General features: G+C 35.7%; 1 protein-coding gene across 1 annotated transcript in view; it reads left to right on the top strand.

Moving 5' to 3' along the window:
• Window positions 1-17,540, top strand: part of LOC139119908 (arylsulfatase B-like) — a 29,692-nt gene extending 12,152 nt beyond the window's left edge. Inside the window, exons 2-16 of the mRNA XM_070683868.1 lie at window positions 5,392-5,455; window positions 5,667-5,778; window positions 6,361-6,412; window positions 7,303-7,406; window positions 8,022-8,137; window positions 8,636-8,727; window positions 9,095-9,196; window positions 9,518-9,584; window positions 9,777-9,874; window positions 11,163-11,299; window positions 11,783-11,847; window positions 12,894-13,014; window positions 13,432-13,490; window positions 16,559-16,654; window positions 16,987-17,540. Coding sequence (XP_070539969.1) covers window positions 5,699-5,778; window positions 6,361-6,412; window positions 7,303-7,406; window positions 8,022-8,137; window positions 8,636-8,727; window positions 9,095-9,196; window positions 9,518-9,584; window positions 9,777-9,874; window positions 11,163-11,299; window positions 11,783-11,847; window positions 12,894-13,014; window positions 13,432-13,490; window positions 16,559-16,654; window positions 16,987-17,162 — 1,365 coding nt within the window. The 5' untranslated portion in view covers window positions 5,392-5,455; window positions 5,667-5,698 and the 3' untranslated portion in view covers window positions 17,163-17,540. The remainder of the gene's footprint in view (window positions 1-5,391; window positions 5,456-5,666; window positions 5,779-6,360; window positions 6,413-7,302; window positions 7,407-8,021; window positions 8,138-8,635; window positions 8,728-9,094; window positions 9,197-9,517; window positions 9,585-9,776; window positions 9,875-11,162; window positions 11,300-11,782; window positions 11,848-12,893; window positions 13,015-13,431; window positions 13,491-16,558; window positions 16,655-16,986) is intronic.
• The last annotated feature ends 8,555 nt before the right edge of the window (window positions 17,541-26,095 follow it).

Here is a 26,095-nt window from a genome sequence, read left to right as displayed (position 1 = left end):
TCTGCTGAAGATACTGATCTGACTGATATCTAACTGTGGTATAAAGCACTTAGTAGTGTCAAGTTAATGAAGGGTTCATTTGCATATTTAATGAACTTTGTAATTAGGTATATAACTCTGAAATTACGGCACCCAAGTCAGTGAAGTCTGGTACAGATATTGATGTAATAAATATCTACTTGTACTAACACGCATTTGACAGTGTCAAGTTAATAATAATAGCTTATTTGCATATTTTATAAAGTTTTGTAATTAGTCATATAATTCCAAAATATCTGCACCAAATGTGATGAAATCTGCTGTAGATACTGATCTGACAAATATCTAATTTTGTGGAAAGCATTTAGTTGTGTGGCGTTAATTAAGGGTTGATTTTCATAAGTTTGTAATTAGTGATATTACTCAAAAATTACAGCATTACATTTGATGAAACTTGCTACAGATATTGATCTAATAAATATTTTATTGTACTAAGAAGCATGGAGCGTGTCTAGTTAATAATAAACACATTTACATATTAAATTAAGTTATGTAATCAGTGTTTTAACTATGAGAAAACTGTGCGAAAATCGATGAAACCTGCTACATATAATGATATAACAGATATCTGATTGTTCTTATTACACGCCTCACACGGGTGTCGATTATATTGGTATGAATTGGGTTTATTGACAGGAATATTGAAAAACATAATACAATAAATCCTCGTCAGAGATAGTTACTCTGGCAGTAGACCGTATACACGTCTAGTCTTATCAGTAGTCTGTCTTCCACTCCGCGTCGTGTGCTCAATTGAACTGCTGTCAGAATATACAATGTTTGTCTTTGTTCTTGTGTTTTGGTTAGTGATTATCCTGAGGTCTGCAAATGTTGCGTAACATCACTGCTGATGTGCAGCTAGAATAAGCTCTTTCTCTGATTTGTGTATTTTCACTATTCACAGCCACTTAGGGAGTCTATTTGTATTGTTTTCATTATATTGGTAAGATTCAGCTACCCAATTGGGACAGATCTTATTCAGTGCTGCACATTAGCCCTAACATCTCCTTGCTCGTTGTTTTGTCACTTTAAAATGAAACAGGTCAAAGGTACAATTGTTTTACACAACTTCATAACAGTAAAAAGGTATGCAGCATGTCATACTGGATAATTTCATGCGTCCAGTAGTGTCTGATAAATGCCAATACATGTCGACTCATCAGCAGTCAATTCCAATTCTTGAGAACTAAGTTTGTAATTTTGTCAAACTAAAAATCTCTAACGTCATTCCATCCATTCAGAGGTCATACTAGTAGGTCAAGTTGTTGTGTTGAGTAAATGCTAAAATTTTCTAGTCTGTTTGCTAGATATCCAACATTTTGTGAAGCGTACTACTATTAATGAACCTGTTGTAAAACACGTGAGCTCATTCAGTTCATATCTGGTTTTGTGAGTAATGTATCGAAAGTAGTGTTTTCAGAATGCCCCCGTACTTTGCGTCACGCGATCTCCTAAGGCTTGAAACGAGTCCATGACACCAGCTAATTTGTAGCGTTATAAACGAAACTTTAACCCACGCAACCTGTTTTGAGCGGGCATGTATACGGGTATGTGCCGCCCGAATGAGTCACCTGTAAGCGAAAATACAGTTAGACAGCATTAGCTTACAAAAATTACATGTTTTGGACTAGTCTTTGTTCAATGCGTAAGTTACTTAGTTAGATGTGTTTTCTTTAAAAAAACTGTCTTATATTCGGTGTTTACATTATACTACTGTAAGGTCAAGGTCAAATAGCGTCGAATAACACCCAATGTCTTTAACTCGGCATCAATATTATTTTACTTCACTTTCCAAGCTACCAAACTGAAATGTACGATGAAAATCCATAGGTTTGTAGATTTCATAGATGTATAAATCAGTAAAATCTGCTATATAAGATTTTGAAGACAATACATCTGATGCTTTCCGTTTACAACAGTTTTGGTTGGAAGGCGGAGAGCACCGAATGAGTGTCAGCTCTATATTTCACGTGTTCAGTATTTTAACATATGGTGGCTTGCAATGGTTGTATTTCACAGCCAATGGTACCAGCAATCTGAACTTTTTGTAGAGTCTGTTTAACTTTATCAGAATTGCATATATTATTTGCATATTCGTTATCTAGTAATTTTGTTCAATGTAGTTACTAGAAGTCTAAGACAGTTACTGGCAGATCTAATTGTATATACTGTGTATTTCGTCATTCATCACACGTCATGGAACCAGCTATTTATTTGTACAAACATGGGCACTTTTTGTTCTTTTTTCCTGAAAATAGAACATTTCCCATAACACTTGTAATATTATATTTGAAATTATAGTTTTCAAGAAACTACTTACGGGTAGAAACACTGAAGATGTCTGTAGTGGGAATGACGGGTTTGTAGAGTGACCATGCTGTGCGGGAATAAAGCCAACCAAGCGTGTAAAGCAAGAATATTGAATCGAATATCGAATCTGGCACCATTATAGTGACCTTCAAGATAGCTTGGAATTACAACGTGCTTGGGTGATTGGAAAGAACCTTTTCTGGCGATAGAAAATAACGCCACCTTCATTGTAAACGTTCGCCTTTGAGAGATTTTGCAACAAATTAACCCAATACGACGTCAACTGTTCGCACTCACAGAACACGCTGAGTGTAGGAAACACCAATCGTTGTACAGACCCGTACACACCGATCCGAAAAGAAACCTGACGTTGCCGTTATGTGGACTTTCATCGACCGGGAATGTGATAATATCAATATAAGAATGTTTAAACAGTCAGTGTACGGGTGAATTTTGAATGTGAGCTCGACAACATTGACAATGTTGACTGTGGCACAGTGAACGTCGTATAGGGTTAAATTGTTGCGACATTTAGGGAAGCATAACATTTGTAATGAGCGCAGGTGGCGACATTTTCTATCGCAAGAAACGTTTTTTATTATCACCAAAACAAGTTGTAATTCCAGCTATTTTGAAATTCAGTGCAATTTATGTTGCAGTTTGAAGTAGTTGGATGTTTTGACTTTGTAATTTCAAGCACTGAAACAACGGATACGCTGGTTGAACCGAGTAGTAAACGTTCGCATACAAAGGATCACTTAGTACCTGCAGAACAATCTCAGAGGTGTTTTATGCAAATTTGTGACCCGGCACAGCAGAGAAGACCTCATACAGGCCACAACCCATTGTGTTTTAAATTTAGTATCCCATCTGTTCCCGTTGATGATTTTTTTATACAAATATCAAAACGTGCCGGTAGATATTACGTGTATTTTTATAGTTTTTTGAAGAATCTGCAGACTAATCGAGATTTCGCATTTGCATAATGTGTTCACACCATTTAAAAAGCGAGCAATCGATGAACGGAATCATTCACTCGTGATTTGAAGCCAAAAAAGTAAGTTTATACATATTCTTTCAGTATTTTGCTTAAGGTGCTTTCTAAAACATATTTTCGCAACCCAGGTACGTAAAGGAATGCAATACCAGAAATCAGATTTTCAATTCTATGTAGAGTGTTTGCTATCATTCACTAAATGTGATTGTAAGGTATTAGGCGGAATGTAGTGTTTAGCTTGACGTCTATAAAAAACTCAACGACTGTTTTTATCATATGTAATCAGTTCTACTATCATCGTAAGTTTGCACGTCAGATAAGAACGTCGTTTTTGAGCAACGTTACTGAGCTATAGTCTTTGCACAAAACATCTCTTTTCTTCATTGAAGAAATAGATGAAAAATATGTGTGTATTACTTGATGAAAACATGACTTCACGAGACTTTCAATTTGTCATTCCGTTCGGCAGAAATTCGTTTCCAGGCTGATTTCAAGTACTCTCGACGAAAGATGAAGATCGCGATACTTTCGCCTTGTTCTGTGTGGTGGCGTTCCGTGGTTAGTATTCCCTTGTCACTCGTATCATGATCAGTTGGATGTTTGTGAATCGCTATACGGGCATGTCGATCCACCTTAATCTCGAGTGAAAAGTACCTACAGTGGAATTTGATCGAGTGTCCGTTTTGCCTTGCAGAGCTCGACAAGTCTACATGTTGCTAATCATTAGAAAAGTAAACATTTGCAACAAATTGAGTCTTTGATGTTAGATTATACAGCGCGCGCGGCGAACGTTTCCCATACACTGTCTAGTCTACACTCATTACAGTCGTTTCAGCATGCCACTCATGCACAACAAGCTTGACACCGCACTATAGCTATAGCACATCATCAAAGTTTTCTTTCAGCTGTTTGTGTACTTTGATTTGGTACAACTCAGACAAAACTCACTGGCATATTTTTCGAGTGTCGGATCTATATCTCGAGGAAAGTCCTCAACATCAACCGGACTGACCCTGGGCGTTTTATTATAGTAGAACATTGTATTTCTTCACTGGGTAAAGAATATTTTGAAGGCTGCAGAGAGATATCACCGTCCCCTCAATGCTAACCCGTTGCCGTGTATGATGTTGCCCGGGAAATTAAGTGCCAAAATATTGTAAATTATTTCAGAAACACTGGGTGTGTTATTCAATGGCACAAAATGTACCGTTTTGATTGAATTGCACTTGCATGTGCAAAATCTTCAAGTCTATTTTTGTAGCTCAGAGAAGTGTCAATTGAGAAAGTTTCATTTAGCTGAGATAAAAGATAAAGCGGATTAAAGTTTCATGCAGGAGAGTTTAGCATTTTCTGGTTGACAATATTCAGTGTTGTATGGTGTCAAACTTGTTGATAGAGTAGACTGCACTGGCAATGCTACAGACTGCATGCTGAAGGAACTGTTGCCGTGATTGCTGACATCGAGAGAAGAAGAAAAGTTTTTAAAAAGAATTTACTTGTTTCTTCATAAAGTTCCCAATTTAAAAGTAAACACCTAAAAGAAAACTGGTGATGTGCATGTAGTGCAGTGTTATGTTTGTTGTGAGTGACATGCTGAAACGACTGCAGTGATCGTGACGAGACAGTGTACGGGAAACGTTTGCTGCGCGCTGTAATCTAACACCAACCAAAGACGAAAACTGAATTTGTTGCAAATGTTTACTTTTCTAATGATAAGCAACATGTAGACTGGTCGAGCTCTGCAAGGCAAACCGGACACTCAATCAAATTCCACTGTAAAACTTTTCGATGATAGAGAATAGTTTCGGCCTCTACCCTCAGGTTAAATGTTGCATATTTGGCAATGAAACCAAGAGATTGGACAACATATGGACAACGTGTCATGTAATAAGTAATAGTCTTGAGAGAAGACAGATCTCTGAAGAGGGACTTGACCTCCTTATACCAAACTATTTTGCCTATATTACATGTCATTGACTGGCATTGTATTTTTGTAAAGTTTTCCTATATGCACCGGCCTCTGACATTAGTCATTATTTATTTCAGGTTCACAGGGCAAGAAGGGGAAAAAACAACCCCATATCTTACATATCGTGGCTGACGATCTTGGTAAGGCATTTATCTACAATCAAATGTCAAATTATGTCAATTCAATCAGGCTACTGCATCGTTAACCTATCCTGATTTTGCTCCGATAAAATGTTTTAAGTTGATAACTGCCTCAGTTCAGAGAAAGCGAAGTTTCCGTAACAAGTGTTTCAAGTTGGCATGATTTCTTTCTGCTTGCAGACATTTGTAATTTCCTTTTTTTCATTTTAAGGATGGGATGATATAAGTTGGCACAATCCTAGTATGATCACACCACACCTACAAGATCTGGCTGACAATGGTGTTATCTTGGACAACATGTATGTACAGACATCATGCAGCCCGTAAGTATAGCTACCTCTGCAATCAGTAATTTATAAAAGAGGAAAGATTCCCCTGTTAACAACCACTGATCGATTTTCAGGCTTTGTACATACAATATTGTTACGTCATCATAGACTAGGTCAAGTTGCCTGGCTATTCTTGGCACCAGTTACTAGCTGGCCAGGCCATGGCTTTCACACAACGATCAGTGCAGAAGCCTGACAGTGTATATTGTTTCCAATTGCCTTTAATTTACTCTGTTTTGACACATATGCCAACAAACTTTGGGCAAGTCTAGGTAATCACAATCAATATTTAACATACAAAAATTCAATTAAAGTTCAATTAATTCAATCTTAATGATTGGAATCTCAGCTGTTAAAAAAACTTACCGGATTAAGTGCGCAAACGCAAAAAATAGGTGTTAACGTGTGTTTGTGTACTGTCTTGCTATTCATGATAGTGATTTAAACATCCTAGCTGCGCCTGCATTAACCTCTTGATGTCTCGCGACAGAAATATAACTAATAGGTAAGAGCATTGCGAACTACTATTTTCCAATTTTCCAAAAAAAAATTTTTCACTTGTTCGTTTCCTTTCAGAACTCGTTCCTGCTTGATGAGTGGTTACTTTTCGGCCAAGATTGGATCTCAGGTAGTAAATAAATAAATAAATAAATAAATAAATAAATAAATAAATAAATAAATAAATAAATAAATAAATAAATAAATAAATAAATAAATAAATAAATAAATAAATAAATAAATAAATAAATAAATAAATAAAAGACAGAAAGACAAATTAAAACTGTCAGAAAAAGAGAAAGTCAGAAATTTGAAAGACGAACTGACTGAACGAGAACATCAGAGACAAATGTTACAAACAGACGTTGATAGCATTGTCCAAAGTTCACTCCTATCTCAGTAATTTTATCCTAAACACCAGAATAAAAGCGTAAAAAAACGAAAGTACACAGGCAAACAATACATACATACAGCTTGTTTTGTCACTACAAATTTAATTCAGCTCGACTTTTGAGAGACTTTCTCCAACTTTCCAGTGGACGACCTTTGTTACACTAGAATCATTTTCGTGATCTGCACACTTTGCTTTATCTGTGAATGGTCGGAAAATGCAGCTTCATCGCTTCGTGCAAGGCTAAGAGTCAGAACATGTAAAGTATTTCGACCATCCAGGATTAAAAGTGGACTAATCCGATCAGAGATGAATATTTTGAACTCGTCGAAAGGTCCGTTGTTAAAGGAAATATTCTGGTGAATGTAGTCAGGGAAGGACTCAGAATTTCAAGTATAAAATTTTGTCATACAATATCGACTGGTGAAATATCAATCTGGAAAGTATAACTTTAACCCCAAGATGGCAAAGATATGAAAATTTCTCTTTAAAACAAACAAACCCTCTAACATTTGAAATCAAAACTAATAAATAAGCAAAGGAAGTAATTAGATAGTCTAGGTTTTTAAAGTTCCGATAAACGTGTTTTACACACTGTTCTTTATGATTTATACTGTTTGGTATTTCAGCATTTAGTCTACAAACCTGACCGTCCACACGGATTGCCTACGTGGCTTACCACGTTGCCTGATGTATTACAGTCCAAGGGATACACCACATACGGAGTTGGCAAGTGAGTTATCTGATAGTGATTATTGTTTCTCTGATATATTTAAATTAATTCTTGTGTTCAATTAATTAAGAAACTTGTTAGATGGTATAGTTTGCTGAACGGCGGGTTCATGGCTATTACGTTAATTTCATGATCTAAGCCATTTCTCTCTCAGTCTCTGTTTGATTTTCTATGTATCTCTCAATACATACATTCTTCATTTGTTCTTACATATATGCCAACATCCATCCATCCATCCATCCATTAATCAATCAATCCATTCATCCATACACACATACATACATACATACATACATACATACATACCTACCTACATACATACATACATACATACAACATACATACATACATACATACATACATACATACATACATACATACATACATACATACATACATACATACATACATACATACATACATACATACATACATACATACATACATACATACATACATACATACATACATACATACATACATACATACATACATACATACACATACATACATACATACATACATACATACATACATACATACATACATACATACATACATACATACAAGTTTTATGTTAGAAGACTGACCCCACTTTATGCTCTCTATCCTCAGATGGCATTTAGGCTACTGCAACGAGTCTTACATCCCCACCAACCGAGGTTTTGATCACTTTTACGGTTTCTATCTCGGATCTGTCGATTATTATACTCATTATACTTCAGAGAAAGGTAAGTTGTGCCAGAGGAAGCTCTGTCGGTTCAGAGTTGACCAGACGAACAAAGAAAAACAAAATTTCTTTAAAAAACAGTGTTTCACCAATTTCATTCACTTATCGGAAAGGCAAGCTTAGAGGAACGCGTTTTGCTATTTTTATCACGATCACATGATCAGCGACAAAGGCTTGAAATGATCACCCTTTCAACAACCATTTAAACTATTTGTTTGCTATTGACCACATTATATAATAATCAACGAAGTTGCTGTGCCAGGAGGGACAAGCTTTCTAAACAGCATTTTCACATTTTTGTACTATCCTGTACCACGTTGTGTCTTAACTGTGTTCCCCAAGAGAGAGCGAACATATTCACTTTCATGTTCGCATAAAGCATATAGGCCAAGAGTTTATTCTGGGACAGTAGCCATAGATAACTGAGTTACCTAAAGAGTTGTAGAGGAAAACCGAAACTTAACACTACAGTATGTAACTCTAACAACTCTCTATACAGGACCATATGGTACTGGTAAATACAATGGTTACGATTTCCGTGATGATGGTGAAAAAGTAGAAGGAGAGGGCATTGATGGCGTGTACTCATCCGTAGGTGTAATATAAAAAAATTGCATGTGAAAGAATTTATCCTTGTCAAAGCTCATTGTATTAAGCCTTTCCTGTACAGAAACGTATATTTCGAGAGCCGAGGAATAGTTCAATATCTCGCGTGATCTAAATTACGGCGTCTCGCGTTACGGCGAGTGTGTTCTCGATAATGTGTGAACAGTTCATTTCCTGAGATCTGTCGATGCTCAAAATTTTATGATGTGGTGCAAAAGGCCAACGATTAAACTCATGGCTTGAGATCACATGTCTAGTATTGGTGCAAAACGCTCGCTTTCGTCTGATGTTATTAGGTTTAAGATGTGGCACTCGTCTCTCACGGCGCTGATGTTTTTTTTTCACTTTCTAGTTATTATTCCGGCAAAAACTCCTAGATATTATTGATGGACATGACGCTGATACACCAATGTACCTGTATCTAGCATTCCAGCTGCCCCATTCACCGCTCGATGTAAGTAGATAAATGTATTCTTCCGCCACAATAAAAAATACCTGGTTTTAAAACTGCTACCACATGTCTTTTTGTTTTTGTTTTTAGCAAACTTGAATACTAATTTCCATCGTATGTTGCCAAAATTCTTCAAATTCGAGATATTACAAATCTACGGACTTCATTTGCTAAGTCGTCATGAAATACAGCATTATAACTTAATATTTACATCGCTGCAGCTATATATAGCCAAAAGTCTGCATGATCAGTTAAATAGACGTACACTACACAAAAATGCTACATTGATATTTCAAACGTTGTTCATATCTTTTCTTTATTTAGGTACCTGACAAGTACAAAGAAATGTACGATGACACAGTTATTACAGAGGACCGGAAGATATATTCAGGTAGGTGTGCTTGATCATATTTTTATTTACTCTTCCCATCAATAGCATGTGCATTTACAACTAAGTCATGAGCTATGGCCAACTTATTAAGTAGTGTAACCTTTACAAATCATTTCCGTGGGACATTATGACAAGAAACTTAACAAGCATATTTTCCTAAGTGTCCATAATACTTTACGTATTCATCTTTAGGTCAGGTGACGCTCATGGATGAAATCATTGGTAACGTTAGAAGCGCCATGGAAGAAGCTGGAATGTGGGACGACACATTCCTTCTTTTCCACTCTGATGTGAGCATTGATTCACTTTCCTAGAATTTTATATTTGAATCAGAGACATGGCATCACAGTAAATGTAATTTGCACGATCGGAAGACATTTAAGCTCATTGGGACTCCATCTTTCATATCGAGGAAGATGCTTGTTGCCTATGGCTCTAACTTAAATATGAAGTCTAAATGTGCAATTGTGAAGTTCTCAATCAAATAGCTTGTTTCGTTGCTGCCTATTGTAATGTTAAGGTAGAATTAGCCTCGGAGACAGATATTCGGTCTCTAATTTATTTATAATAATTTTCTGATCTACCATTTGTGGGGGCCCTTTTAAAGTTGAAATAAGAAAGGTTTTTAATAACTAGTTTTTCGAAAAACAATATATTCCCCATTGAGTTAACACAGAAGTGACGGCCACTTTTAATTTTAAAACCGCTAAATGTTGGGTATTTTGTTTATCCAGTACCAAACTTTGCACATTGTTCCCTGATTTTTATTTTTGTTAATAAAATGAGGATAGGATATGGTTTAAAGTTAAATTGAGGAAAGTTTGAGCTTCAGCGAAATCTTTAGTTGGTCAGTCAGCAACAACTTCGCATATGTCTTCGTTGAAGTCTTACCAATGAGTTGTGATATATTTGCTTTTTGAATGAAACTAGGGAGGGGTCTTATATACGGATGTGTAGCATTTTTGAAAATCCTCTAAAAAAAGGGGGGGTTTCATACTCGAGCAGGGTCTTATAATCGAACGAGTACGGTAGTTCAGTATTTCACTTTCGAGGCGCATACGTACTATATGCCTCCATGCATATTAGAATAGATCAGCTTTGCCGACAGTAAATAACTGATGTGTTTGATTTATTCTGGATGGTAAGAGGTGTTATTACCTTCGGCATTAGATGTCTGCTTTGGGGAGATATCGTTAGAGTGATAAATATCGCCTGCTATTCGGTCAAGTCGCTGCCACTTTGTTCACGTTTTTACGATGCCTTATCAAAGGGTTATATTTTGACTCAGGATATTACGGCACGTAAAATTTCAATCCAACTAAACGGTAAATGCTTAGTAGAGTAATCTTCCGACGACGAAAAATAATTTCAAATTTAGTTTTAGGTTTTCTTAATAGTGCAGCATATTACCATTAGCAAACAATGTGAATACTTTAATAGGTAACATGCTTGTACAAGTACATCATAGTAACAAAGGAAAAGAAAAGAAAAAAATCGACAAACACTTTGATATTTTAGCCTCCATATTTTAACTTTCGAATTTTGCGTATGATCACCATGCTATTTTGATGTCATCAGAATGGTGGTGACGTCAGACACGCAGCCAGCAACCACCCTCTCCGTGGAAACAAAGGAACGTACTTCGACGGTGGTATTAAGGCAGTTGCCATGGCTCATGGCAAAGGAATTAAAAAGACAGGTTACGTCAGCAATGAGTAAGTATTGTGTATCATGTAAATTATTAATAATTGTAATTCTCATGGTAATTCTTCAATTGTAATTCTCCAGTGTACGTAACCAAGTCGGTGATCTCTGGTACTCCAATGCATATCAGGGTTGTACGAATTCAGCTGTCTCAGACAAAGGTCAGAGGCCGTAGTACAGCTGATTGATACACCTAAGTCTGGACTTGATTAGGCCTATATATGTCAAAATTGACAACCCTAGGATTACACTCACAGCTTTAGTGGACGAGAAAAATATTTAGCATTTTACATGCAGAAAATTCAAGAACGATGTCATAATGTCGTTACTTGGTAACGACATGTATATACGATCAATGCAATCTTCACAAATTTCAAATTTTGCACCTCGTAGTTCTACAGAGTAATACATTATATAATTCACATCGATGTTTTAATAGTATCTGATTTATTTCTTTGAAAGATATGTTTGTGACTCTCGCATTTTAACCACAGGATGATGCACGCTGTCGATGTGTTCCCTACTTTCGTTGAGGCCGCCGGTGGCAAAACTAAAAAACGTGAGTATATATATATAAAAGAACTGCAATCTGAAATAGATGGACATATAGCATATGTTCAATGAGGGTTACATGGGCGGATTGATGGATTGAAAGACGAACACATAGATTTATAATATATATATAATATATATATATATATATATATATATATATATATATAATATATATATTATATATATATATAATATATAGTAGTTAAACAGTTTAAATTCACTCGGATGGAAATAAATACAGCAATGTTGTAAAGCAACGTCATGCAAGTGCAAGCAATATATCATTATGGGTTCTCTATGATTGTGTCATATGAATGATGAAAATATGACATCAGCAGGATTAGTTTATAACAATTAATATACAGCAAAGAAATAACATCATCAAAATCTCCGAGTGTTCATCACTTATTTACCAAGGCGACTGTTTCGGGGATTTGAAGACAATACAGTCAACTGCCTTAGCTCCCCAAGCAGTACTGATCATGTAACCACCACCATGAGTCTGATGATATATATGATGTCTTTCGGTGTTACATTGAATTTTTCAAAAAGTTGAGGATGTCTTGACATAGCTCTATGATACTGTCTGATAATTTAGGTTGTTGTCCTCCTTGAGACAACATCCTGTTGTACAGGCTGGCAACTCTTGGATGAAAATCTTCTATTAGAAGTGTTGCACGAGCAATGCGAAGATATTCTGACAATACAGTGCCTTATATATACAATATATACAATATATATATATATATATATATATTATATATATATATATATATATATATATATATATATATAATATATATATATATATGAGACTTTGCCGACAGACAGATTAGTAGGTAGATATTAAATTCAGTACATCATTAAAAGTGTGTACATAATTGTACGAATGAGAACGTATGGAATACGTACATTCAATGTGTTGTACTTTGCATTTACAGCTACGTACCTAAATATAGATGTGTACATGTATGCAATATACACTACATATGAAAAGAAGTGTTTCGTTTATTCTAAACTACTCTTTTGCATACTTACCTTTTGTTCAAGTCGACATCGATGGAGTAAGTGCCTGGAAAATGATTACTAAACAGGAGAAATCTAAAAGGTCTGGTTTCTTGATCACGATCGATGAAGATTTTCCAGAGGCGTCCTACGGAGCCGCTATCAGGTATAAACTATTTTCTTATTTTTAATTGAAGTAACGCCGACTAGTTGTATCGCCTACAGGGAACACCCTCCTTCACCCTTTCAGTGCTGTAATTTTTCCCGCCTAAATTTCCGTGCAACATTTTACAAATTCTTATGAATTTTTCTGTAATATTTCATAATTTTGACCAAATTGATATCACTTATCATGGACTCAATTTTTCGACCAAAAAATGTTGAAAATCTAAAAAAAATTGTTAAGAGCTGAAAAATTGCCTTGATTATATTGTATAAAGGAAATTAATTTCAATGCTGTTTTAACCAGGTTTCTTCATTCAAAGAGTTTCAGATATGAGCTGAGCGAAAAGGAGGAATATTCAATGCGACAAACAAGTTTCCATGTGCCAAATATAAAATATGCTATGTTTTATCTTTACAGAGATGGAAAATGGAAATTCATCCAGGGATATCCGGCATTCCGTTATTCCGAACAACATGGTGAGTGAATTGTGTTTTTGTTTGTGTCATTTTGACAATTATTTTTCCCATTAAAGTTTCAAATGCACGGATCTCGCGAAATAAACTAAACGGCAAAAACAACCACACACAAAACTCATGCGATCTTCGGAAAAATTTGCGATGGCAACAATCGAAGTTCATCTCAGTATATCTATCGAAAGTAAAAAATGATGAGTCCACTTTTTTCACAGATTCTTGTGTACACCAAGGAATAGTATGGCCATTTTATCCCAAAATCTAGGATTGTAACAACACTTTTTGTTGTCGTTTTTTTCAAAATGACTTCCAACATTTAACAGAAAATGATTCCAACATTTAACAGGAAAAACACAAAAAATGTAAAATTCTGCCTAATATTATTTTGAATAACTGCTTTTCATAGAGACAAGTGCCTTAGAAGTTTGACTTGTGTTTGCATCTTACCCCATTTCAAAGCTCCCTGTACTGACCACGTGTTGGCTCTAGGGATATCAAGCCTATTTTGGAAGCTAGCTCTGGTCAGCAGAATATGACACTGATTGACATATTTGAACTTTTTCAGGGATTTAAACGCTGAACCCATAATTTATATCAAAATTCTATCAGTTAAAGCCATAATATGCAATGATCTAAACGTCAATTGGTAGGATAATTATACTTTGTGCCCATAGTCACAGGTCTAGTTGGTTTGTTGATATGTGCACCCAATCCACTGCAACAATTGTCCAAATTGGAAGTATATAGTCATTGTAATATGTTCGCCAAGTGTTTAATAGTCGCGCCAGCGGCTTACTGACTACGCATGCGCGTATTCATAATATACTATGCGAGTAACCGGAAGTGTACCCTTCTTTCGTGGGCGCCGCCATGTTTTTTTGAGTGCTCGTAAATAAACAAATTCGAAACGTGCTCTCTATTATTTTATAACATGCCATTAATTAATATATTTTTTTTTAGCGAGTAATTATTATTATCCACCCTGTCGCTGATACAAAATTTCTTATCACCCCTAAAAATTAAAAGAAGAGAGAAAACTGTCGTGCAATATGAAGGAGAACATTCGCAAAGAATGTTGGGATTGAATCTTAGAAAGGCGCCCTCTGTGTCAATAACTATGCGCAATATTTACCCGTTTTTAGAAGTAACGCTGGTTTTCAGCTTACAATATCGGAAGTTTGGCGGTACAGTTACTATTGCAAAGTTAATGATGGCACGATACGTCCCTGTTCAACACAATAGATAGTAATTGTGGTAAAAATTGCAAATTTATGTAAAACTTTTTCACACATAACAGAAAATCTATACCTACAGGGTCTGACATCGTGTACGTGAACTGTCATCAGAGGGTAAACCGGTCATACTTGTACAAACGTACATAGAAAGTAACAATTAATTCTATTTCATCCTTTTTGATTACTAATCATGAATCGATATAAATAACATGTTTAATCTCAAAGACTGGCGCGACACCAATGGCTTAACCCTATATAATATTAGTAAATACCGCATTTTAAGTCTAAATAAAGCTTTACGTTTGGCCTTTTTATAACTTGAATCAGAATTTGACTTCCAGTTGAAATGTCGATCGACGGTATTTCCCAGAAGTCTTTCTTGATTTACAGAATCTAAAATATTCTGATAAAGTTTACAATGAAGCACATTTCTTGGTAAACGTGACAATCTCTGATGTGTGGTCATAAGTATGGTCTTTGTTTTGCTTGTATTGATGACCTTGTTAATGTTTGAAGAAAATGAAGAAAATATGCAAGAATACTTTTCTTGCTATGTACATGCAAAGCTACTGTGTTACTCATTGGTAGTGCCAACCCTAATTTTTTTGAGGGCATCCGCTGCAAAAAAGGGGAAACGGTTATGAGACTTAGCACTGGGCAAAATGCTTGATATACAACAATATATACACTTTTAATTTATTCTGTACATGTGTCAAATACGTTAAGTGTACACGTACACGTATATTAATAAAATGCAAAAGTACAGTGTACCACTTAGTATGCAAAGATCTGCATTGCGTATACTCATGATCTGCATAGATATACACTACGCATATAAACGTATTGGAATGTTCCATATACAAAGATATACGTTATGTATGCAATTAATATTTTGTTCCATATACGTCAATATACGTACGTAAATATGCTAAGTGCATATCAAGCACTTTGTCAAATGTAGGGTACCGACATTCGCTCCCTGAAACAACCTTTTTTCTAACTTTGCACGATCGACCCACAATTTGGGATCAAACATGCACTATTGACATGAAACTAAACATAATCAGATGTTACGAGGTCAAAACGCCACTTAAATTTCTTATTTTATGATTTTAGTTCATATTCTCTGAGTAATTCTTCCTTTCATGAACACAACGTAATGTATGCGCATGTAGTGAAATGATATACTCCCCCCACTTGATAGTCACCGGTGGAGCATGTCCACAAAAGCCTCTATCCACAATTTTTTTTTATCAAAGACCATACATATTTTCAATTGGGACCATTGTCACAATGATCGCAAGTATCTACACAGGGTAAAAGTCAAAGTTAGCTTGCTTACTTTGAATATACTCTAAATTACTGGAGTTTGGGCGGTTTACAAAAACCTAATTCCAAAGTATGCAAATATAAATATTAATATTAATATTACAATATGGGACATATCTACAACTGGTTGGAAGAGTTTAAGACAATGCCAACTGGTTGCAGGAGACAGTAGGTGATGACAGATGTTCAAATATTTGCATAATTACATGGTATTTAACAGCGCGGATTCTGCCTGTCTATCCGGGCAAAATATAACGACCACCCTTTAGAATAGAGGGTAATTTGATGTATGACAGGCGTATGGCTGCATAAATTCTTCTTCTGTGTCGGTATCTGAATTTCATAAAAGATGAAGATATCTGCTGGCGGTTGTTAAATCCAACAAAAATACATTCAGCGGTATTGAAAACGTCTCAATGTTTAGGTGAAGTCGCATTTCGTTTACAGTTTGTTATGTTAAACAATTTCGTTCAGTTTTATTGGGTAACTTGGTTATTTTCATTGCAGTGTACTGGTATGAGACGCCTTACCACACTGAACCTGGCGAACAACCAGACTTACCAATACCTGAAAAAGATGCAATCTTTCTTTTCGACATGGAAGGTCATTATACTATGGAAAATTTATCCTTTATTTGCCGATGTTGACGAGTATACATGTGTATTTATGAAAAAAATACGATAAATCACAAAATCAACAACAACGAAAACAACAACAAGAAAAGCAACAAAAACAACCAAACAAACAAAAAGAATACACCCTCTTTCAAATATTGTGTACCAGTAGATGTGTTAGTGAAACGAAACTGAACAAAAATAATTCATGTCAACAGTGTGACACGACTAGTTTATATTACGTTTGAAACTTGTGAACACCTGTTGGTGGTTTCATATAATCTCCACATCTTAAGATGTACAAACCTTTTTTCTCCTCAGCTGATCCAAGTGAAGAGTGCAATGTAGCCGATGATAACCCGGATGTTGTGGCACAGATGCAGGCTAAGCTTGACGAATACAGACAGGTGACGTGGACCGACTTCCCTCCAGAAGATCCCAGCTGTGATCCCGCCCTCACCGGCGATTGGTGGTCGACTGGATGGTGTACAATCTAAAATCCACAATGTAATGGAGATCACAATTTGATCTGACTTTACATTTCAATTTATGATTAAACAATATCCTATCGATTAGTAATTCAAGTCGAAGTCTAAATCTCAGTGGTTATCAATTTGTGTAAAATACTAGAATCTGAAATTAGTTTACTAATGTTAGATCTAAGAGTGTATGGTGCAAATCCTTGTCATAAGATTCTGTCTTCAGGAAATCTAACGAACAAACAAACAAGAACAACAAATGCAAAATGTTATCATATATTTATAATTTGTGAGGGAATGCGATGTTTATAATGCTATACACTCAGCTTTTTATTCTAAGTGTATCTCTTATCTTAATTTCAATAAAGTTTTACATTGCCATTTAAAACTAAACAAGGCTTTCAAGAACTTATTGGTCTAAGTTTGAAATCTTGCTACTTGTAGATTTAAAATGGAATATTAATTTCATCCGACGAGTTGAATGATCATTCTGTGTAATTCCAATCTCAATTGTTCTTCACATCACAGTGATATAAAAAAAAGTGTTGCCACTCTAACAGTCGACAGTGAACAATGTAGGTATAAAAAACCTTGTTTAAGGGCCATAATATATTCTTCTGGTGTATGTCGTACACTCGAGAAGCAAATGTTGAACTTGGAGGATTCTCGACTACTTTGCGAGGACAAGAACTCAGGCGACAACGAAGGCGTAAGCTTACCTTTTGAGGACATGTGGCGCTAGAATCAGTCCAGGAAAAACAGAACGAAGTGCTTTTAAACATACTTCCATGAGGGATATGATATCGCACATCTGGTCTTCTTGCATTCTATTCAAGAGGAAGTAGGTCATGTTGGCGAGCGGAGGCGCTAACCGCATAATTCAAAACGCACATGATCCTCAAGGCTGCGTGTGCAAAACATATCCTCGTATTTTTCAGACGTCCCTTTCATAAACTGATTACTAATTTTATAACTTTTATAGTACAACTTGCCTTCTTGAAGTTACTCAATACAGGTTTATATGTGAAGTATTTACTTCTATGGGGTAGCAAATGTAAAATAATTAGTTCACACAGCATGTTAATGCATTTTAACGGTTGTCCAGTCAAATTACATCGGTTTTATGTGTTCATTATTAAAACACCACGCAAGAATGCTGTTGATCTTGTAATCGTTCATCTGGTACAAAGCTGGTGACACAGTGCAAACATTAGTAACTTATGCGTGCTTTGACGCAGTTGGCAATCAAACGCATCAGAAAATAGTCTAAAGACGACACATTGTACATACAATTTCGCGTAAGATTGTCGAAGGACAAATTCATGACACTGTAAGGAAGAAAAGAAGAAAGCGCTGTAAAACCAAAAATAAGATAAGATCAAAATACCAAAGTTTGCTAGTGTAAATGTTTATTGGCGACAGATAGAAAAGCCAAACGTATAATAATAACATCAACAAAAGCAACGAGAAAACTGTGCTTAGACCAAGTCATCGCTGACCCCGCTCGATACCTTGAGACGGACATTTACGCTACCCATATGGTAATATACTATTTGATGCCTCTTGCAAATGTTACCCTATAGTAGCTTCTAAAAAAGACTCATTCACGACAAATTTTAGATGCGAAACCCTGAGAAAATCAAAAGCATAGATCTGTTAACGCACGTACATTATGTTTCATTAGCTACAGTCAACCAAGACAGACGCAACACAAACAGGCATCAGAGCCAAAATAAAATAATCAATTTCGGAACTCAAGCCGTGGAAGAAATTAATAAGTAGGAAAAGTTGTATAGAAAACTTGGTACGGCGACGACAGTAAAGCCTCTGTCCTCATTGATAAGGTGTGTGCAAATATCCTCAATTTTAAAACCACGAGGGCGCACTGTTGAGTATATTAAAGTTTTGCGATGTTTGTCATTATCGGACGCGACAAAAAAAAAAAAAAAAACTGGATGAACAGTCTTACAGAACTAAAGACTACTCAAAAGAAGGAGAGTAGTTTGCAAATGTTTGTCAACCAAAAATCACCACATGGAAAGATGATCATAACTTATTCGAAAAGAAATACAACCGACCTAAAGGAATTGCTGAAGGCAGCAAAAACATTTATTACCCAAGTTATTAAACAACAGCATAAAAGCTCGTCAAATTTTCAACAAAATCAACATTGAAAGATGGAACAAGTCTATCACCAAAAGTCTGCCATAAACCTTTCTTGAGAGATAGGGTCAACAAATGTAAGACACATAGAGAAACATACCGGAAGGCAGACACTTAGAAATCCGATAGCAACAGCACATATGTGGATCATGGACAACGGGAACTGTAGGGAAGGTCGGACTGGATTGGGCATCGAGTCTCTGTGTTACTTACATAGTTACCTGCAGAAGCATACTGTCAAACAACCTAGACAGACTTTGTCATGTATAAGTAGATGTTCCTGGCTTGACTAATAAATTTGGTAATCTTGAAATTTGATAAGGGAGTCCTCAGTTATTATGAGGGCGTTGTGCTGGAGGAAATTGAGGGTGGTTCATCATGTAAATTGTAACCCTCCCTGATGCTCCTGTTTAGGTCCTGACCCTTTCCCTGATACCCATTTATAAGCTATGACCCTCCCCTCTCTCCCTTCAAACTCAGAATTTTGAAATGTGTGTATAACCTTGATAGAACTGCTTATTCTTCTTCGCATAGCTCGCGCAGAGGCTGAGACTTATATATTAGGTCATCTTTCACAAACGTATTGCTAAAGTATAGTGCACGCAACGTGTTATTACAAAACAATCAAATTTGGTCACTAACGATTCACTTTTTTTACGGATATTCATAGCTACATCCTCTGAATCTGAATCCAAAATTGACCTATGTGTCTGGAGTTTAGGTTTGCTTTCTCTGAATCTGAATCAAAACTCTGTCCAAGCATAAATGTGGAAAGACACTAGAATCATTAGTGATATTTCAAGAATTGCCGACTCAAATTTCATGAAACTTTACAGACACGTTAATACACAAGAGCTGTAATAGCTGCAAAGATATTTAGAAGTATCATTATAATTAATTGCTTATTTGCTCATTTATATGAATTTTCCAAATCAGTGTACTATGTCAAGAAATACCACAGCAAATTTAATGAAACATGGTACAGATGTAGAACTCTAAGTACTGTAACAATGTACAAAGACATTTTAGCAGTATCATGTCAAGTAATTCATAATTTGCATATTTGATGACCTTTTATAATAAATGTGATACGTTTAGAAATACTGCATCAAATTTGATGAAAAGTGGTACAGATGTTGATCATACAGTGTTGTAATATAATGCAAAGATTTGAACCGTATCATGTCAATTAATTGACGATTTGTATATTTAATGACTTTTCATAATTCAGTGATATGTCAAAAAATACCGCAGGAAATTCGATGAAACGGAGCAAATTTTGAACACACAGTGGTTTAAAAGTTTACAAAGTCATTGAGCAATCTGGTGTCAATTGATTACTAATTTGCATATTTAATGAACTTGCCTTATTAGTGTGCTATGTCCAGAAATACTGCATGGAATTTGAGGTACCTTTCCATTTTATGTCGAAAACAGGAAAATTTGTTTTTGTACAGAAAAGTATTCATGCAATATTGATATTCAAGTGTAAAGAATATCTTGGTCTGGAAAATTCTATTTCTGGCTGAAATTTTGCGTAAAAATTTACAGGAACAGATGCACGTTTTTAGGTTTTGAGACTACCGTTAAGTCTTGATTGACAAGGGATTAAGCTAAGCGGCAACGACATAGTATTGTCGCATGCACTTGGACAACCTCCATTGAGAAAATACCATTGACACCTGCGGCCCACTGCGTATGTTAAGATCATCATGTGTGCGTAGCGATCAGGTGGAGAAAGGTGGACCCCACCGTTTTCTCATTTGCTTCACCAAAAATTATGGCAACTTTTAGCGACACAACGAGACCAGATTTGTGAATTTTTTGACGATCCAATTTCAGGAACACAAATGCTGTAACGCCAGGAACTGTAGGGAACGCCAGGAATTGCATGATTGATAACAATGAACTTAATTAAAGTAGGATTGTAAAGGTACATATGTGTACAAGAAATTAGATTTTGGAATTTCACAGAAAATGTTGATGACCGTATACATAGCAGTATTGTTGTGAGTGTCTTACATAGCTCATTCTGACTTTGCATCCATCTTAAAATTAGCAATGTAAGATGTGACCCTCCCTCTAGGATAAGTTGGTCAACTGTGACCATTCCCTTAGAGCAAGTTTGTAAAATGTGGCACTCCCCAAATCCTCCAGCCCACTCCTTCATCAGAGCTGAAGACTCCATAACAGAAATATGGTGCAGGTGAATATCATTTGTATTATATTCACATCGAATGATTGAGGGCGCAAGTAATAGTGAAAACCACAAAGCGAAAGGGCAAAGGTCTGTTTTGGCTATGACAAATGATGTATCACTATTGTTTTTTAAAAAAAATATAACTACATAAAAATAAAGATGGCATTTGAAGGCATATAGACAAATTTAAGGTCACACTTATTGCTATTATCTTTTATTTGAAGACGCATATAAAATACACGGTTAGGGCTCAATAAGAATTATCAAGCGGAAAGGCTTGAGGTTTTCAAAAAAATAATTCGTCTATTCAGAGATGCTGTTAAAGACATGCACATTTTTGAAATCATACTAATTGCTGCTGTTTACTAATTCAAACCGAATAAAAAAAACATATTAGGGTTTGGGAAAGAATAAATAAATCGAAGGCTAGTTTAAAACTCTAAAAGTAAGGGACATATTAGAAGTCACGAAGACATTTTTTCAGTCATTTTGATTGCTGTTATTTAATTCTTCAAATAAAAAAATATGAGATAAGGGCAAGGTCCAAATTAACAAGGATGGGAGCTCGTGATTTTCAAAAATATACCTCCCCTTCAATGGGAAGGGTTTGAAGTCATACTGCTTACTGCTAGTAAATACTTCATATTGCTTCAGATTAAAAGACGAGAAAGACCTGAAAAGGTCTATGGTTAGCATTCTTCAAAAATACACAATGCCGACCAAGAGACGATTTTAAAGTGATATTGATAATTCTGAAGTCATATTGATTTCTGCTATGTAATTATTCAAGTTGGAAAAAAATCTAAGAGTAAGGCTTGCGACAGAACTAGCCTAGGGGATGGGGCTAGTGCGTTTACGAGATATGCGCTTTTGAAACGTACTCGGATGACGTGGCAGTGGAAGCATACCCATCATAACTACAAGGAGAAACATAAGAGATCGTTTCGGAAAATTTGAAGGCACATTGATTTTTCAATTCAATGCTAATTATTGGACAATACAGCTGAAGTGTACTCTAATGAGATTAAAAAGGAAACGTTAGAGATCACCCGTGACATTTTTTGAGTCAAACATTTTTTTTGAATTCAATGCTGCTGGTTCTTTTTGGTAGTGAAGCATAATCATCAGATAATCATCGGACTTTCTAAAGGTCAAACATTGCTTCTATTAAATACCAGTTGTAGGATAAAGAGAACACGATTAGAACTAATTTGGGATAATTGGATTTTCTTAATCTTTAAATTTCTCAAAAGTTTTAGGAGCCAGATAGTTTAATATTGCAATAATACAAATTAGTCATAAAACAATTAGTCATAAAACAAGTGTGTAATGTAAAAAGAAAAGCAGATGAGATCACATTTTATATAAAATCATGTTAGTGGTGGAAGTGTATCTGATAAGATTATCAAGGGCATCGTAACAAGTTACCTGGGACTAAACTTTTGAAATCCGACTATTTGCTCCCAGGAAAGGAATGTTTTAAGTTAAAAGGGAAGTAGATAACCATCAGGTAATCATTGGACACTTTAGATATCGTGGGAACACTTTTAAGCTAGATGTTGTTGAATTTATTAATGGAAGGGTAAAATGATCAGAGTATGAATGGACATTTAAAAATTATCTACGACACTTTGAAGTCGAAGTATTTGCTTTCATTTTTACAAAACTGGAATTTGATATAGTAATCGAAACATATAATCAACAGAGTATTCAAGAGCACTTAAGGGGTCACGACGGACAATTTTGAAGTCAAGTGTATCTTTTCAATCAATTATGAATCATTCGGCAAAGCAGAGGAATTGTACTTCAATCACATTACCAAGGAAGAGGTCAGCTGGAGTACTTTTGAAGTTAAATAACTTGCACGAATTCATTGCTACCACTTCTATATTGTGTCGGAGCCATATTATCATGATTCAATTTATAGAGACTTTAGGGGTCATGGCGACAGTTTTAAAAGTCAAATAGTGTGTCTATTTAATGCTACTCGTTTGTTATAACAGAGGAATGGTTAAATTGCATCATGCCAATGAACACCTCACCGGTCATCTGGGTCACATTAAAAGTCAAAGTATTTGCTAACATCAAACAAAGGCTTTTAGATATAACAAAGGGAGCTTATGACAAAAAATCAAGGGACGCTTTATATGTCTCCTGGGACGTAAGTCAAACGTACTTTTATGTTTACCCAATACTTGTCGTTAGACAAAGTCAAAGCAGTGAAAATGCACCATGACCATATAAGAAATTGATACTTACGAGGCCATATGGGTCACTTTAAAAGTAAAAATCGCTTCAATATGTAAAAGTAAATGGATATTGCAGCATAAACATGAACATAAGAATTATCACAGTGAACGTATGAAGCCCTGAGGCTGCTTGCTACTCAGTTGCTGAAAACCCTGTAGCTGTAACTCTTGAAATTTGTTGATCTGAAAAAGGCTGTCTATTTTCTCTGGTTTTCTTTAATTCCACAAATTTAAAGGATATAGTCCTTCACTACCGAAAAATTGGACAATTTAAGTTTAAACGTTATTTTTATTTTACGCCGTTTTTAAAAACTGTTAATATTACAAAGAAAACGAAGTATATGATGACCCATTGGAAAACATTCAGCACTATACATTATAATGACTACACTGTTGTTTCTGTGAAGATTCCAATGCATATATGCACGGCGTACAGTGTTTTTGCTTTTATTGCATGAGGGGCCATTCTATGTTTGGGCAAATGTTTATTACCTGGGTCGGTAACACTGCTGGTGGACAGAATTGTCCCCGAGGTTATCGTTCGCCCAGTTAAAGCGATGAAATTGTTTCTTCGCTTCGATAAAGTGTGTATGTGCGATGTATGATAGTGAGCATGCGTGCATGAGTGCTTCACGAACTCTACAACGTGTTGAGAGGTCTCAGTCAGAAAAATGTAACAACTTAGCCGGCTATTGAACCACTCTTTTTTGGGAGTGGAGATTTAGCCGACTGGTTCTGTCTCAGGCCTCTCAGCTAGGCGACTGATGCCGTATGTTGTGGGTTCGAATCCGATTGAAAACTATCCGTATTATTATTTATCTTGCTAAAAATTGCACATACAGTCCCAGTTGACAGTTTATTCTTATTGTATAAGCAGCCCTTAATGAGCACATTACCACGAACTTGTTTTAGTTTGAAAGTAAAATCACAAAAATAATGCTAAAAGATACAGCTATTGGGCCTTTAAATAAAACGAACGTAGTTCTGTTACAGCAGTGAAAACATACAATCTTCAGATTGTCAGGGGACTCTTTAAAAGTCGCCTTGGACACTTTAAAGTTAAGCAGATAACCTCAATCCGATAAAGAAGTTGATATACTAGTGAAAGCATGTAATAATCTGATTATCATGGTATGATTATGACCTTCATAGGTATCAAAATGTATGTATCATTTGGGAAGGGGGCTACTCAATAGGCATATGCAGAACTTGGGTTTTGTTTAGGCTTCATCATGGTTTTGACCCTGTGCGTAAAAAAAGGAATGCATATAAACTCTCGCACAAGAGAAAACAAAACAAAAATATTTGTTGCACATGTATGTGTATGCTACACACAATAATGTTTTTATCATGCTTCAAGTTTTACAATGAACAAAACAGTATTTTGCTCTGATATTTGCAGACAAAACAGTGTGTTATTTATAAATATGCAAATGAGCTATTTATGTTTTGACACACTCATCAAACTTCATGGATAATGTAAGTATTTATAACACGTAATGACTTTCAAATTTTCTGCATAGCAAAAGGAGGTCAAATTGGCGCGCTCAATATTGATATACGGCTTATTACAGCAACTCATAAAAATGTTAATGAGCTTATAATCTGTAATTAACACCCATCTAACGTTTAGTACGGTATGAAAATAAATAAGTTTGAGTGCCTGCATAATTTCGTGCAGTTTGGTTGAGAAATCCTGAAGATATATAATCTGATGAAAAAGTTCATTAATTATGCAAATGACAGTTAATTATGCAGACTTCATCCACTAAAAACTAATAAAATGTAGATCTCCCGATGATAATGCCATGTAATGCTTTCGACTAGGCTATATGATACGATAGATGATTTCATCTTTAGTATCATCAATGTCCCATGCCTCATCAGTAATATTCCACTTTCACCAGCTTATTGGGTATACAGTTCCCAGATTATTCAAACTGCAAGAGCATGCAGTTCATATGAAGAGTTTATAGAGAGACGTAGCCGTCTTTCGTACAAACTGTTAAAACGAGGTTACACCAGAGAAAGACTTGTCTCTACATTCAAACGGTTTTTAGCAGTTATCACAAGATGGTAGAAAAATACGATATCTTTCTTCGACAAATGATCGCTGATGGTATCAGTGACATTTGGCCTTATGGTGACCACGACCTATTTGACTTACAGATTGATATGCGGCGGGTTCCACATGTGAGGCAGGATGCGCGTACTATTTTCGAAACACCCGACACCACTTCTTGGTCTTCTGGTCAGAGGTCCACATATATTTCTTTCATGAATTTGACTATGTCGTGTGTACCGGTGATTTACTGTCTGTTCTTTGCTGTTTTTGTGTC

This window comes from Ptychodera flava, chromosome 2 (genome assembly GCF_041260155.1).
Source record: "Ptychodera flava strain L36383 chromosome 2, AS_Pfla_20210202, whole genome shotgun sequence".
NCBI classification, from domain to species: domain Eukaryota; kingdom Metazoa; phylum Hemichordata; class Enteropneusta; family Ptychoderidae; genus Ptychodera; species Ptychodera flava.
The sequence above is the reverse complement of the archived record's forward strand: the minus strand, read 5'-3'. Positions and strand labels throughout refer to the sequence as shown.